Raw genomic sequence first — 16,450 nt, 5'->3', positions numbered from 1 at the left:
GGAGCGACAAAACCAAAACTTCACTTCTGTTAGACTTACCCACCTAGTCTTGACAAATACCCGACCAAGCCAAGAAAGCTCGTCTGCCATCAGCAAAGGAAGATGGATAAATAATTCATCCAACATAATTCTCACACAGAGCAAGACATGTTTGCCAAGGGACTTCACACCAGAACAACTCCCCATCGCGTAAACCTAATTACAGCAACAGAGTGGCCTATCAGGAACAACCCCGTACCTGAAGCTGGGACAGAAGGTGTTGGCAGCTCTCTCCTCTAGAAGGCACCTCCCTCCAATCTTAAATAAACAAAAGCGTTGATGTTCCTAAAGATGGACGACAATATCCCAATTTTACCAATTGACTAGGGATTATCCCCAACACCACTCACAACAAGGCAAAGATCGACCAGATGATAACAAGACATGAAAGGCTAAAGACAGATTCCACCAGTGGATACAAGAGGAAAATCAAAGACTGCTTTCAGAAGTTAGAAATGGAGGAAGGAATTGACAGCAGCACGGACTATTGCCTATACTCCGGGGAAGCAACATCTAAAAATCATTAGCAAGAAGCTCCACTCAGGCAGCATTAACTCTACCACCTACAACATTGCCAGACATCCCGGCACTATTTTTACAATCTGGGTTGGAAATACCACCAACTTCAACAATGAATTTCAGAACCTTACTTCATCTTTAGATAAATCATGAAACCATGCAATTATTCAACGTACAATGTCAGTTCCCTGTTCACATGTTATACCTCTACTGCAGAGGATGCTGTTAGGGGATGACTACTAACCTTGCTCTGCAAGCGGAATTTTTGCGGTATTTGTCATTTCACAAACTCCCGAAAATACATCCGCTGATCTTCACCGATCCGTACACTTTTGGTACGGACCAATCACAAAGCGGTATTTTGTTTGCACATGGAATATGCACCTGTGACGAAACCAGGAAGCAACGATACTGAGGGAAACAAACAAACCTTTTACCATGGACGAATGGTTGCTGCAAATAATTCTGTTCTCGCTGAACTTACTCACCGTTTCCATGTTGAATGTTGTACAGCGAGAGGCGCTTCATGCATTTTTAGCTGGTAAATATGTTTGTGCTTCCCCCCCCCCCACCCCCCCCCCCCCCCCCCCTACGCCTAGAACGAAGAAGACATTTTCATTGTTTGCCGTGATTGGTCAAAACAAAAGTTAGGTAGACGTGCACAAGATGCCGCATCATCCAATCAGCTCGAAGTATTGTACAGAATGTCCTGCCTTCCCCGAGCAAATCACAGTGGAGCAGTTGCAGATTGATATTGTGGAGAACTCCCTTGAGTCAATCACAATTATAAATCTGGCTATTTCCAGGATAGATGATTACACGAGAGAAGCAACTCCATGAGAACATACAATTTAGAACTGAGTAAGCTTGCTGGATCAAAGGTGAAACCTCTTCAACAAGTCCAGTTTCCTCGATCCAACTTTTGAAGTTGATACAAACACATGAAGTCTTGGTATTTATGTAGTTCATTCCACTTAAAACTTTCCAAATTTAACATTCACAGTTTTGGATATTTAGCACTTGCAACAGAAACTCCTCTTCCATGATAGTTTATGGATGCATTGAAACACATCGCTGCATAGTGCTCCTCTTAAAACGCAGATTTTATTTGGACACTGGATATTGTTTATTTATTCCCTCTTGGCAGCGTTCTTAGCTGTTGACTGGTAATAAATTGCCCATCAGGCCTTTGGCTGTAAAATGATCTGTGTTCTTAATAAAGTGCCCAGTCTTATGGATGCCAAAAAGGCAGTGCTGTGTTTTTGGCTGTGTGCTTGTCTTCTATCACTCCTACCCCGTTCTGTCAAGGACCAGATTCATTAATTGGACCGTTCCGTGTGGCAAACGGTTTTCTTTTGAAGAAGGGTGATTAAAATAGTTGATGGGGTGATGGCTGGGAGAGAGCGTGGGGATGATTTAGCTCTGAGGCCTGTGGCATTTTTCATGTAGACATGCCGCTATGACCCTTGCACACTGCGCCACAAATCCACATTGACAATAGGGAGTGTGTAACTTGTGCATACTTGGTTGGAGGAAAATCTCAATCCAAAACCACCAAAACTCCTCTCTGACCCGTTCACCCGAGGAGCCTGGCAGGTATCGACCAAAGGGGGCGACTTATTGAGACAAGGTTGCCATGAAATTGGGTCACAAGACCCAATCAGTGTCATAGATTTCTTTCCCTGGCATTATCTTCAGGAGAAAGGCTGCTTCTGGTGGTGCTGTTGGAGGAGTTGCGTTGTAGGATTAAGAAACAAATCAGTGGTTACATAGGCACCTCACCAACTTCTCTCTTCCCACTCCTTCCCACTTGGCTTCATCAACCTTTTCCTCTAGCCTGCTATTAATTTGCTTTCCCATCTTTTACTGGTATTTGTTTGCCCCTGGGCTGAAAACGGGCATGTGTATGTGCTCTACTGCATGTGTGTTGATTGCATGTGGGTGTGTGTGTGGGTGTTTTGAAATGACACATTGATTTACAGTGTTCCATATTTTTTTTCCATCAGGCTCACTATTATAGCATGAGTCAATCGACGCTGTATTACTCTCTCTCTGCACTCTCTTTCCATGAGTATCAGGTTGTTCAATGAAAGTGTTTGTGAAGAGATTTGTATTACCGTTACAAGAGAAGTCTTTGCGGTGTGAGTGAGTGCATGTGTTGTTATCAGCGGTCTGCATTGTGTCAATGTACAAAGTATTCCATGCATCACAAGCAAGCACCTCTTGTGTACAATGTGTCGGTTTGTGGTTAGGGTGTTTGTTATTGTCCATCCATCCATTTTTCAGAGGTGGGCGCGTCAATGAATTTTGAAAGTCCGTTATTCTGCAATCATCAACAGTCCGGACACACTTCCATCATCGTCAATATTTCAAGCAGAACCACATTTTAATCATCAATCCGTCATTCGTCATTGTTCAGCAAAATGAGCGTCCGTCAATGTTTCCGTAATTCGCAGTTGTTATCCATCAATGCTCCTTTATTGGTCATCTGTCAATCCGTCAGCAAAATGGGACGGCTGTCTTTGACGGATTGCTGATTATATTAACGGATTGACGATTACATTGACGGACGAAACCCCCTTCTATAAATTTTTTGAAGTTTCCCGGCAATCGTCAACAAAAAATGCGCTTGTCATTGACGGATTGATGAACCTTCCGCCAATAATGATGGAATGCCCACCTCTGCCATTTTCTATACCTCTTAAGGCCTCTCTGTACCCCAATCTGATGTTGGAAGTCAGGAAGTGTCTGAGTGTCATCTGATTGTATAAAGCACCATTATAATATCGGGTCCCGTTGGCGGCGTGTCTGGAGGGTGATTTTGGCAGATTCCACATGTTGAATCGCCGTCGGACTGTTATGACATTTGATCACTCTGATTGGCTGTTAGGTATCGGCGCATGGGAGAGGAACAGGAAGTAACGAATGCGGATAAACAGTATTGCATGGCATTGTATGACATTACCGTGAAAGGGTATGTTGATAGAGTGATGAAAGTCAAACGAGAGTAAGACATGGATTGGAGACTTTTATATTACACAATACTCTGTAAAGTGTCTGATGGTGTGCTTCGCGTGAGAGTACATCGTCAGTGAAAAACATAGCAGTATTCCTTGTTTACGTTTTTATATCCCACCCCCATAAAGGGTTGTATTTTTCTGACTACCGCCGCCGATGGTATGGAATTGTATAACTTCTCACACATACACAGAATGTACGTCATAGACAGCATCGGTGTCTGTATGTTGCTGTGTGTATTAACGTCATTTATACGTGACAAACACTTTGATCAATCACAAGTTGCTTGTTATTGTCAAATTTCCAAAGATCCTCCATGTTCATGAGCTGTTGTTTCATACGCGGCGATCTCATCCAAAAGAAATCCAAAGAGGCCATCTGCTGGCCATCGTAATTGTTTGTTTTCACTTCAGCTTAATGATCAGACCAGGGCTGGCCAAGCCGCCCGTTCTCATAGAACAATGAAATTGATGACAAATTCCATCCCTGGTGCTCACTCTTTATGGCTCCTGTTGACGACAGTGCTCAAAGAGGGTCGATTTTGGACTCCATAGCCGCGTTTCCACCGCAGGAACTTCAGGGTAAATTTACGGGGCCAGCCCCGTATGTGTGCGTCTCCATTGCAGGAGCCTTCCCAACCGGACCACATTTACAGGAACTTACGGGGATGAGCGGAGGTCTTACTGGAGAGTAGATACTCCGCCGGCCCGATAAACTCCCGATCGGGCTTTTTTGCTGATTGGCTAAAAATTATTTAGTATAAAAAATTATCTTACCTTCATGCGCGACGATGATGCATTTTCGGCTTGAGTCTCTTCCACCAAAAGAATTCTCTTAATAATCCTTTGCCTATTTTCGTTCCACTCTACTGTTAGCCTTTTATAATTCTTCATCTAGATGCCGTCTTCTCTCACTCAAACCATCCATCCACACAAAGTACATAAAAAAAGCAGAAAAAAAGAGTTTTTCTCTTTCCTCGTTCTGATTGGGTGACGTCACAGAAACCGTCGCAAGGCGATTACATGTCAATCTAAACTCGTGACTTGCGAGTCAGCCTTTTCAAATTCTTCATCTAAACGCCGCCCCCTCTCACTCAAACCATCCATCCACGCCAAATACATAAAAAAAAGCAGAAAAAACGGCAACCGCCACAAGTTTTTCTCTTTCCTCGTTGTTGTGTTTTTTTGTTGCGCGGTGACATCACGGAAGAAACCGTCGCACGGCGTTTATGTGTCGATCGAAACTCGTGACGTTGCGAAATGGGTCGTACTCCGCAGTGGAGACACAGCCACAAGCGGGCCGGCTTAGAGGACGGTTCCTGTGAAAGTCCCTACCCCCCTCCCCATACTCGAACGTCCTGCGGTGCAAACGCGGCTCATTTGGTTTGCCCACCTTCTTTTATTGCACTGGTTTAGCAAACAATGATAAAAAAAAAAAAACATTTTCCAAAATATCTGTGAAAGCTCTCTTTTATTAAAATCCTCAATACGCCTGTGTTCTTCTTTCAAACTAAATAATTGAAATTCGAATGGAATGAAATTCAAACCTGGTAGCAAGGTGGACTACTGATTAGCACGTGTGATTCTTTATTTGTGTCTGCGTACTCTTGAGAGGAGCATAAGACCAGTGTGCCCTGCCTCCCACCCAAAGTCAGCAGGGATAGTCTTCAGTTCACTGGTGACTAATGAGGACAAACGCTATATAAACTGGATGAAGGGATTTCAAACCTGTATCTGTCATTAGAAGTTCAGTGACTGTTTGTTTTTTACTTATTTACCTTCAGTCACAACTGGCATACACACGCGCGCACACACACACACACACACACACACACGCACAGAGCCTTCAGTACTTTGTGCTGCACTACACCAACAGCCTACAGCCGTGCTTACAGGCCATTTCCACTAGGTAGTCTAATCCCCTTACTCTCGGCTCACCTGGCAGCCACAGAAAGAAGACTCCGGAAAACTTTTTAAATATAAGGGTTGGGAAAGCAACTTTGATGATAAAAAATGCATCAGGACGCGAAGTGAAGGGGAAAGAAGCTTTAAGGGGGCAAAGGGATTTCTTTTGCAGGATTTTGGTTATGTTGGCTTGAGAAGAGGGGATTGATGGAAGCTAGAGGGACAGAGAAAACAAACAAGGTGGGAAAAACAAAACCGGGTTAGAGCGAGTGCCGTAACATTTCCTACCTCTCTTTAACTAAATCCTAATTACAAATTTCATTACTCTCGCAAAGGCAGAAATATTTTTGGTTTTTGGCTGTGAGTATTTTTTCTCTACATCTGTTTCTTTACAACTGTAAGTGTCAGAATTGCCTGCAAGTCCCGGATTGTGAAGTTTTCCTGAGACATGAATTCCATAGGGATCCATTTGGAATATATTTCATACTTTCAAATGGCAAATTGACTTGTGTATGGATCCAGAAGTTACTGATCATCACCAGTGACACGCTCTGCACTAACTGTGAAGGAGTGTGTGTATTTGCTTTCTGTATTTGATACATACAATTAATACGAGTAATTTAATCAGATTACTGTGCTCATCACTGAATGTATTTTCGGAGCTTTTCTATTCATTGAAAACCGAGTGAGCCGGCCGTTGTTTAAGCGTTGCCAAGCAATGCCGGACACGCCAGCACGGCTCTTTTGTAGATTTCACGACCGGCATATGTCAAATAAAAACAAATGTTTCAACATCTAACTCACAATTTTTAGAATGACTGTAGTTGCTATGAGCTGTGCTTTCAGACAAACTCCAAGCCATCAGCATGAGTCAGCAGCTGCTCGCCGTGACGCGGCCTTCAACACCAGAGCACAGACGCGGTTAATTGAATCAAAGGGTGCAATAAATGTTTCACCTTCATGAGGTGCTAGTCCTTAGTACAGCCTCCTGAGTGCGCAAGTCTCTGCGGGAATACGTGCACTGCTAGATTTGACATGGGATGCTCTCATTTAAACGGTGTCCCACCCAGAGGGCGTACATTTATTGAAGGTGCGTAATTGACAGCATTGTGTCTATGGGATAATCTGCACAGTCAAAAAAGTGAGCAGCAGTGCACCTTTTTTGACCTTAGCATATGGGAGAATATTCCCCGTAATGCCTAACCGTTTTTTTACACTTGACAACAAGTTTAGAATATCCATTACTACCACCTACAGGACTGGAGTGTACAGGTATTAATGGCAATTTGAAACACCATACAACTACTAGACAGATTTTTTCTTTTATAGAAACAACAGAGCCATTTAACCAAAGTCTCCAAAGTCTTCAGCATACTGAGCGGCTTCCGGCTCCATTCCTCTTGGAATATCCACAGTATGTCTCTCTTAAGGCATTCACTTGTTTACTTTAAGCTCACACTCGATCAATTGTAAAATTGAGAGTGTCCTTTTAATGACTAAAGCGTTGCTAATTAGCATTTGCCTCTGAAGTCAAGTTGATTTCAAATGTCTGTACAGGTGACTTATATGCTGTGTAGCATGCCACCAAATCTATGAATTGCTCGCTGTTGGTATGCAGTAAAATACAAACACATTTTTCCTCAAATAATGACGGCAAATGCCAAAACATCATTCACAGCAGATGTGTGAACACAAAATCACATTTGGGTTTTGACCATATATTTAATCTCGCTCTGTATTTGTCGGTCTCTCCCTCCCTGTTTCTTTCTGAAAAATATGCCAATGAGAAGTGGGAGAAAAAAAAACAGAAAGCACGGATCCCCACTCCTCCGCTCTTCTCGCTGCACGTCTGTGATGTCATAATCACTCACATCAAAGGCTATGCGCTCAACACGGCGACTGTCAGCTTCCCTGGAGGCGTCATTAAAAACGAACACAGCAAAGCAAGCCAGGCCTGACAGAGACACATCAAAACTTCCTGACACACACGTGTGCAAGTGTTCCCGCTCACAGATGAACTTGGCTTGCATCTGTACACATAAAATGCACGTGCATTAGTCCCCATGCACATACTGTACATTCTGACAAATGAATTGCAAAGATAAATGCATGCAAAAACTGCTACAAAACTGCACATATTAAAATCAGTGCACCAAGGATGTCCGATACAACTTTTTTTCAGACCGATACCAGTACGAGTACTCAACTCTCGAGTAGTCACTGAAACCAATACCACTCGTATATTTTTTCCACATACATTTTCACCCCAAATTAACAATGACAGATAATTTTACACTTCTTATTCACAATACAGTTTTTTTCCCTTTAAAAAATAAATAAAATAATTTCTATTCTTCTCATTTCCAGTTCCTGATCGGAAAACACATCGATACCACTAGTACATTTTATCACATAACCCCCCCCAGTATATAATCCCCCCATTCACATATTAAATTGAACATGTACCTCCTCCCTTGACTGTGTAAAAAAAAAAAAACTCCTACTGTCACGCACCACTGAGAGCTCAGCATTCATAAGAGCCGGCTTTCATGTGCGTCGTACATGACTGCTAACATCTGCAGCGCATGAACATCTGTCCAGGAGACGTGCTACATCCATGATGCACATGATGCAGAGCGTGCACTTAAATGTACAAATAGGCGTCATCTACGGAGCCACTGGCTTCTCATCCCTCCCTGTCTTTCTCTCACACACTCGCCCACACACGGCTGCTTCGAACCAACACACACGGGCGCACACTCATTTACACAAACTGGAAGAAGGACTATAAATAGTATGCCTATGATGTGATGCTGTGTGTTGCTTCTCCCTGTGGGTTTATATGTGTGTGTGACTGTCAGAGTGACGAGAGAGGGAGAGCGAGAGGACGGTAAGCGAAAGGAAGGCTCTGCTCGTGTCTGGTGCACCGCCAGTGATAAACACAAAGTGACAGGCGTGGCAAAGATGGTGAGTCCCCTTTGATTTGAAATAAATGTCAGGCATTTGTATGTGAAAAATGAATACATAAGTGCCACCATGAATGTAGCAGTTCTTGTGTATGTGTTGTCTGCGACTTTGCTGGCAGGCCAACATTGTGCTGCACATGTTGTGTATGACTTACCCCTGGAAGGGTCTTCTGCTCGTGCAATGCATTCTGGGCTTTCAGGGCTGACTCCCTGGCACAGTAGGTGAGGAAGGCACAGCCTGAAACACAGCAAAAGAAATACATAATTATATAATGTGAGCTGGGGACAAAGAGAAAGAGACAAGACGTAGGAGGGTGCTGCAGCAACCATCAGCAAATAGCTACGGGAAACACAACAGAAAACTATGGAACTGTGTGCTTATCTGGCAACACGCATGCGCATAATTGGCTTACTTGGCTTGTTCTCCGGTAAACAGTCAGTGGTTGAGAAGAAGGCCGGCAAACGCCGGACTTTTACCCGGGATGGGAACCATTGCCGGCGGGGTAAATTTTTGAAAATCCTCAGTGTCCTGGAGGTCTTTGGGCGGCCATATCTCCCAAACCCTATGTCCTACCGGGGACACACGGGTATCCCCGGATTCGTCTCGACGAACCCTTTTCAGTGGTGTATGGCCTGTTGGCGTCTACGGCCTTGCGTCCCGGATATAGAGGGCTGACTTCACTTCTGTTGGCAGCTTATTTCATTTGTGTGCAGCATAACAAACAGCTAAATGCAGCTTCACCATGTTTACTTTGAACTTTGGGTTCCACTAGGCAAATTCTCTCGTACACACTAAAAATACTTTAAGTAAAATAGATTTTGAATATTTTACTGTCTTCCAAGAGTAAATTTTACTGTTTAGAGTGGGACCAAATAGATACTGTTTAGAGTGAATTTTACTACTGGGTATTGACTTGCAAATGCGCATTATGGGGAAAAACGTATTTTAAAATATGTCTCAAGGTATTTGCATGTATTTTCAAAAAGTAAACGTTCAAATGTATTTGCCAGTCAAGATTCAAAAATGTTTTATCCACATTTTTAGTTCCACACTTCCGTAAATAACAACACGAAGCGCCTGCCTATCGCCAATCAGGAACATACAATTCTCTGTGCACGACGAGCAACACATCAGCAACTGAACAAAGGGAACATTCATATTCGCGTGAGCGCAGTCGAGTCTGCACTGAGAAATTAAGAAGGCCAATATCTGCTGGCTTGCAGATTTGTGCAATATGCTGCGTGAGAGCTCCTCCGCCTGAGAAGCGTGTCAGATGTGACGGAGCTTCCCGGCTGCCAGTTATCCATTCACCCATCGCACTCTTCTGGCTGCTGTGACACAGATAGACATTTTCCCTGACAAGCCACCCCTTTTCTCTTCCACTCTTCATTTGTCCAACTCTGGGCTCCATATGTTGTTCCAAGACTACTCACAACCCTCGGGTTTGTTGCCACCTGGGCTGACATGTGGGAGTGGAAGGAAGATGGAGAAGAAGAAGCAGCCGTGGGGAATGTGGAAGCCTCTCCCTCGCCATCCCATGATGACAGCGAGGAACACGCTACTATCAAGAAGGCTGACAGCCTGTCAATCTTCACATCGAGGGAAATGATTTATGCGGATGACAAATAAATAAAACATGTCCACACGCAACATCACCATGGACAATAGTGACATGATTCAATAAGACACTAAAAATCCTTCAAAAGAAACATTCTGTTCTCCGTCTCCATCCTGGTCACACACATGTTGTCTGTTGTCGTGGGCAACTCCATAAAGTGCATGCGGAAGTTGCGGCCACCCCTCCGGAGGCTTCGTCTTTAACCTCAGGTCTTACTGATGGTAATGCACAAGGCAGCTGCTCTTGTTGGTGTTTTTAATTAACAGGCCTCTCACTCATTAGGCCAAATGGGAGCTGGCCACCGACAGCTCGGCTATCTCCTTGTCCTCTCTGGGCCTGTCGTGTTCAATCTAACATGCATTTGCCATCCCCCCCGATGTCCTTTTCACACGGATTAAACTTAACTCACTCGAATGTACTCTACCTTAATGTCTATTATGTTCAGTAGATGTGGAATGTAAAGTAAAATATAATGGGAATCAGATGTATTCTCATTCCACATGTCACAATTACAGAGCAATGAAATGCATTTAACAGATTTTAACCTGTCCAAGAATCATGGCAGTGACAGCAATAGATGGGGACAGAACAGGAAGTCTGAAGGCTCACCAGGCGGTGCACCGATTTCTCAGAGGTGAAAGGGAAAACAGTGAGTAGGGAAATGGGAACAAAGTAACCAAGGTTATTTTAGTTAACTAAAACTAACGAAAAAACTAAAATGCTTTTTAAAAAAACGAAAACTAACTGAAACTACATTTTATGTTTACAAAACTAGCTAAAATTAACTATAATTATAGCAAAAATCCTTCGTTTTAGTCTTTGGCAATAAATTTAATGCATGAGCCTTTGTGGATGATTTTAAATGTGATTTTAAGTAGATTTATTTTGATATTAGCCGCAATAAGGACATTTAAAAGTGTGTCACACAAAAGTGACATCATCTAGCAGCAGCCAATAGAAAAGCAGCTTCAGATGACGTTGCTCCCATGGTGTTTTTTAAATATAGCGCACAAGTAATACACTTTTTTTTAAACTAAAACTAATACTGAAACTAACTAAAACTAAACTAAATAAAACTAAGCATTTATGAAATAACTAAAACTAATAAAAACTAACAGAACCACCTTAAAAACTAATTCAAACTAACTCAATTTAAAAGCCAAAACGAAATAAAAACTAACTAAAATGAAAAATTCTAAAACTATAATAACCCTGAACGTAACTCCTAAACTATCCTTCTCTGTGGAGGCACAGTGTGAGATCTGGAAAAACACCTCTGTACATAGTGACTAAATAAGAGAAAATACACTCAACAAAAATATAAACACAACACTTTTGTTTTTGCTCGCATTTTTTATGAGATGAACTCAAAGATCTAAAACTTGTTCCACATACACAATATCACTATTTCTCTCAAATATTCTTCCCAAAGCAGTCTAAATCTGTGATAGTGAGCACATCCCACCTCATAGTTGTGCTATATCAAGATGCTGATTAGACACCATGATTAGTGCGCAGGTGTGCCTTAGACTGCCCACAATAAAAGGCCACTGAGTGGTGCAGTTTTGTTTTATTTGGGGTGGGGGGTTAGGGACCAGTCAGTACTGACTCTTTTTATTTTTTTATTTTTGTATATTTTTTTAGATCTTTGAGTTAATTTCATAAAAAAATGGGAGCAAAAACAAAAGTGTTGTGTTTATATTTGGTTGAGTATGCAAAAGGACTTGTGCAGGTGGGAGGGATGTGGGATGTTGGAGGAGGGAAGCCTCATACAAACTGTCTAAAAAAGTCTATACACTGTTGTTTAAATATTAAAAAGCAAAAGCTTTGGTCACCATTACTGTAACCAATAACCTGTACAACTCAATTGATTAAAAAAAATATTTTAGAGAGAGTAAGTAAAAATTAACAACAGAGGTACTATCAAGAAGGGGAAGTTGTGTGCAGACTCTCATCATTGAACCAATCACATTCAATGATGACAGTCTGCACACAACTTCCACCATTTAAAGCGCCTCTGATTAACACTACGGTAAGCTGTCCCAGTAGTCTTTTCCTGGAATTTTTGTAGTCACATCTTAGAGCACAAGCCAAGGTCCATGGACAGCTTCCACTGCAAGATGGGGATCTCGTTGTTCAAAGGCATCCGACAGGAGAAAAATTTCCAAGCTATTTTACATGCTATGAACATAATGAAGACAGTCATCAACAGTATTCCGTCTTCATGTCTGTGCTTATTTTACAAGCAAGCAAAACGTAATCCTTAGCTCACAAAGAAAAACATCAAAGCACAGTAATATTTTGTAAAAACATACTTTTTTAAATCTCATCGATGCCTCAAGAATATGTACAGTATTTTGGTCTGATAAAACCAAATGATGTTTGGCGCAAACACAGCACTGCTCATCACCAAAATAACAGCATAGATAGAGTGAAGCATAGTGGCAGTAGCATTACGCTTTGGGGCTTTTTTCCCCCCCTTCAGCTGGCCTTAGTCAATATAGAGGAAATTATTAGCATCCAACCAACAATTGTAGTGCGATCTGAAGAGGCCTCGACACAGGAGATGCCCTCACAAGTTGACACATTTGGAACATTTTCACAAAAAAGATTAGGAAAACGTTGCCGCATCAAGATAAGCCACCCTGACAGAATCCTACCCAAAAGCACTGAGTGCAGTAAAAAGCCAAAGGTGCTGCAACAAAGTATGAGTTTGGGGCTGAGCATATTCAGGCAACCAGGTTATATATTTTTGTCCCTTTTAAATAAAGATTTGAGTTAATGGTAAAAAGAGTTTAGGGTGTGTAGACTTCTTATATCCACTGTAGGTTTGATTTTGATATTTAGATTATTTAACTAGGTGTCTCCTTTCGGTCGTGGCTTTGTCCACCACCTTTTGTTATTTATTACATTCCGAGTCATTTACGTGTCAATATTGTCACTGCAATTTTACATTACTGTATTCGTTTTTTTTTTTTTTAACATTCTACATACTCCGTTGGTTATTAAATTCTGTTTGATTGTACTCGTGTATCGAGTCTGCGTTAGGGTCCTCCTGCACGACGATCCGCATGACCTGACAAATATGCTTTGAAATGAGATACAGAATGTCAATATGTGGCTGTAAGACTATGTGTAGGCTCATGCTACATCCACTTTGAATCTTAAGATGAGATTTTTAATAATTCTCTTACAGCAGTCATGAATATGTAGTCTGGTTCAAGCTTCTCACAAGGTCCAATTTTGGTTTTTATAGAGACAGAATTTATTGATTGAAAATGTGCAGTAATTACAGTACTGTGCAATATTTGAGCAATGCTATAATGACCTATTTGAATATATCCATTACAACACACACAAAAATAGAAAAAATAATAGAATACTCCCTCACTTAAATTGAAAGGCAGTCTAAATGTACCTGTATTTTTCCTAGTTTACTATATTAATATGAAGAGTTTTACAAGGAACAGTTTAATTAAAATAAAGCCAGTGGGGATACGACACTTTAGCACAGCTTTGTACGCGTAGTACATAAAAAAAAAGACTTGAAGGTAAACCATAAATATTTACACAACTATATATAAAAAAAAAACATTCCACCTCTCACTGTATTCCCATCTACATTGAGGTCTTCAAATGAGAAACTGCTCATCGAGTCTCGCATATACAATGTGTGGCAGTCAACAAACATTCAATTCATCATCATTGTCAAAAGTCCGATGTTGGCAGGGGTTTTAGTATCTGACTAAGACCAATATTGGCCCAGGAGGGAGAGATAAGTTGTTTGTTTCTGATGTCAATGCTGCCAATTGGTTTTCCCATCACTTCAAATTCAAATCAAGGGGATCTGAGAGGGGCTCGGAGAGGACGTGTATTGTGTGTGTGCGCGTGCGGGTGCGTCCGTGTGCGTCCGTGCGTGCGTGCGTGCATGTCTACGAGAGAAACAGGCGGTAGCAAACCGAAAGAGAGGGGAAGACAGAGCGGGACAGAGAAAGGGAAGTGCGAGGGATACTCAGTATGGGAGAGAAGGGGAGAGTGGAGATAAGATCACCTAGCTTCTGTGAACACCATCCCCCTGTGTCCTACACTTGCAGCTTATCTCAACTGGCACAGACACCCCAAAGGGGCACATACCCACCGAGGGGGTGAGACAGAGAGGGACGGGAAAGACACGATGAAAGTAAGGGAATGTTGGATACTATGAAGCCTTACTGATTAGAAAAGTTGGGGGGGTTGTTGAGCTTCTGTGGTGAAAGCCAGAAAATTATGGAAGACCATGATGAGGTCGGACTTGCAGCTTCAAAGGATTTGCTTTTCCTAACAAGCTGAGATTCAAAAATGCTTTGCTTCCAACCAGGCCACTTCTCCTGGCTGATGTACGGTGTAGCTTACAATTCATTTTCGGTTTCGGTTCTATTTCTCTACAGAGTGTTACCTGTTATTTTGTTGTTCAAAGTTGGGTGCTTTGACGCGGTTCCAGCCAATTGTCTGTGAAAAGTGGACTTAATCACACCGAGCACTTCATTCTGATGTTAAAGAAATACGCAAGCCATGTGGTTAGCTTAGCAATTAGCATTGCTTTTCATGGTCTTTCCTCATTACCGTTCATGAGAATGATTCTTGTCAGAACAGAAGTGTAGCTTGTTAACCAGCATGGAGGTGACGATTACTGACTCGGCAAAGTATTTAGCCACAGCAGTAGCCAGCTGAAGCTATTGCTAGTTATAGCTAGCTGGTGCGGCGTATCGTAGCACTGAGCTACTGGAGACTCGACCTCCGACTGGTGTCTTGCTCCACTTTAACGCGGGTGCATACAGCACAGCAACGCTTTTTGGGCAGTTGATTGATTCTCAGTTTTGCAGTACAATGTGTTTTGATGTGGCGCAAAATGCTAATTTTGCTTTGCAAACTGCGATACGAAACCACTTATTTCAAGCCTTGTGTTGATGTATTAATAATGAACTTAAGATAAGGGGTTAGGAAAAGGAAAGGTAAACTGTCTCCTGCTCATTTTTGACCATGTCAGTAACTGTCAATGTTTGTGTATTATAGTTTTTTAAGTATGTTGCTTTTCATTTTTATATACGTTCGATATAATTGGAAAAAAAAAGAGTGTCACCAGAAGTTTCGTTCAGTCAACGTTAATATGAGTGTCAGCGCCATGCTCATTGTGAGTGTTTTTATATTCTATTTGTATGTTCGTGTTTCCCTTTCAATAAACAGCTGAAAATTCATTAGTGGTCGTTCTACCCCTTTTGTTTCACTTCCTTCAAGCGACAGCGTAGCCAAAGCTCATTTGTAGCTGAAATTAAAAAAGAAAGAGAGAACAGCTTGTAAAAAACTATTCTAATAAAATCATTCTTTACTAATGGAGATATTATATGGGGAAAAAAGAGCTCAGTAACCTCTACATACAACAAAAACAGTACTGTCTTTTATCATCAAATATTATTATTATTTTATTATTATAGACCAAAAACAGAAAACAATCTTTTCCTATTCTAAAATAAAATATTAACAATCAAGTAGAGTGTGAGGCAGGGCAGTGTAATAGTGTTTCTGTGGCATTTACTGTATCACGTTCTGCTATGCTTGTATGGGTTTTCACGTCCCCAAAACATGCTTCTTAAGTTAATTAAAAAACATGTCTGCCATCTAAATTTCCCATAATGTGTATGTTAATGGTTGTCTATATGTGTGTATAATTGACTGGCATTCCATGGTGTATTGCTACCTGCGACCCGAATGAGAACAAGCACAAAAAAAAAGGATAGATGCATAGGAGAGTTAATGTGCTCAAATATAAATCAACAGAACTGCATGATTATTGCACTTACAGTGTATCATCGGACTTGATAAAAATTTCTCATAATGTCATACACCATCCACAGGCACTACATTTTTTAATCAGGAATTGAATTGGACCGAAAGAAAACAGCTTCTGTTAGGGCACTATCACCTCGTATCACTAGGGAGACTAGCTGCAAAGTAACACCTACCAACAGAGAATATGTCACACTCTGCCGACAAGTGCCTGTATCTGTTGAGATGAAATGAGGTGAGATTAAAGTTTGCTTCATACTTTTATTTGAACATACAGTATGTCCATTCAAATGATAGAACGCTGATAAAATCAGTTTTACGGTGCAGATTTCAGCCCTGGAATGACAATTGCCTTATAAGCCATATGAATCCCTGTGCATCCCTGCCTGAATTAATGCTTCACACTGTTACTGGACTCATGAATTACTTTTTGCCGGCAGGATCCGCCTCTGCGCCACCCAAGACTAGAAAGCTAAGGGACAAGTTATTGCTGAGAATTCTCTAATTATCTGGCGCCCATTAATTCAGGGATTGTAAAAAGGCTGACATAAAAAGTTCCCTC

General features: G+C 41.6%; 1 protein-coding gene across 4 annotated transcripts in view; it reads right to left on the bottom strand.

Annotated features, from left to right (window-relative positions):
- The window catches only part of celf4 (CUGBP, Elav-like family member 4), a 123,175-nt gene that overhangs the window by 80,532 nt on the left and 26,193 nt on the right, over positions 1-16,450 (bottom strand). For all 4 annotated transcript variants that reach the window (XM_086086432.1, XM_086086435.1, XM_086086434.1 and 1 more), the window contains exon 2: positions 8,602-8,684. In XM_086086432.1, coding sequence (XP_085942558.1) covers positions 8,602-8,684 — 83 coding nt within the window. The remainder of the gene's footprint in view (positions 1-8,601; positions 8,685-16,450) is intronic.

This window comes from Leptonotus elevatus, chromosome 10 (assembly GCF_054856555.1).
Source record: "Leptonotus elevatus isolate MCC_2025b chromosome 10, RoL_Lele_1.0, whole genome shotgun sequence".
Lineage (NCBI taxonomy): Eukaryota > Metazoa > Chordata > Actinopteri > Syngnathiformes > Syngnathidae > Leptonotus > Leptonotus elevatus.
This window is presented reverse-complemented; position numbering and strand designations above follow the sequence as displayed.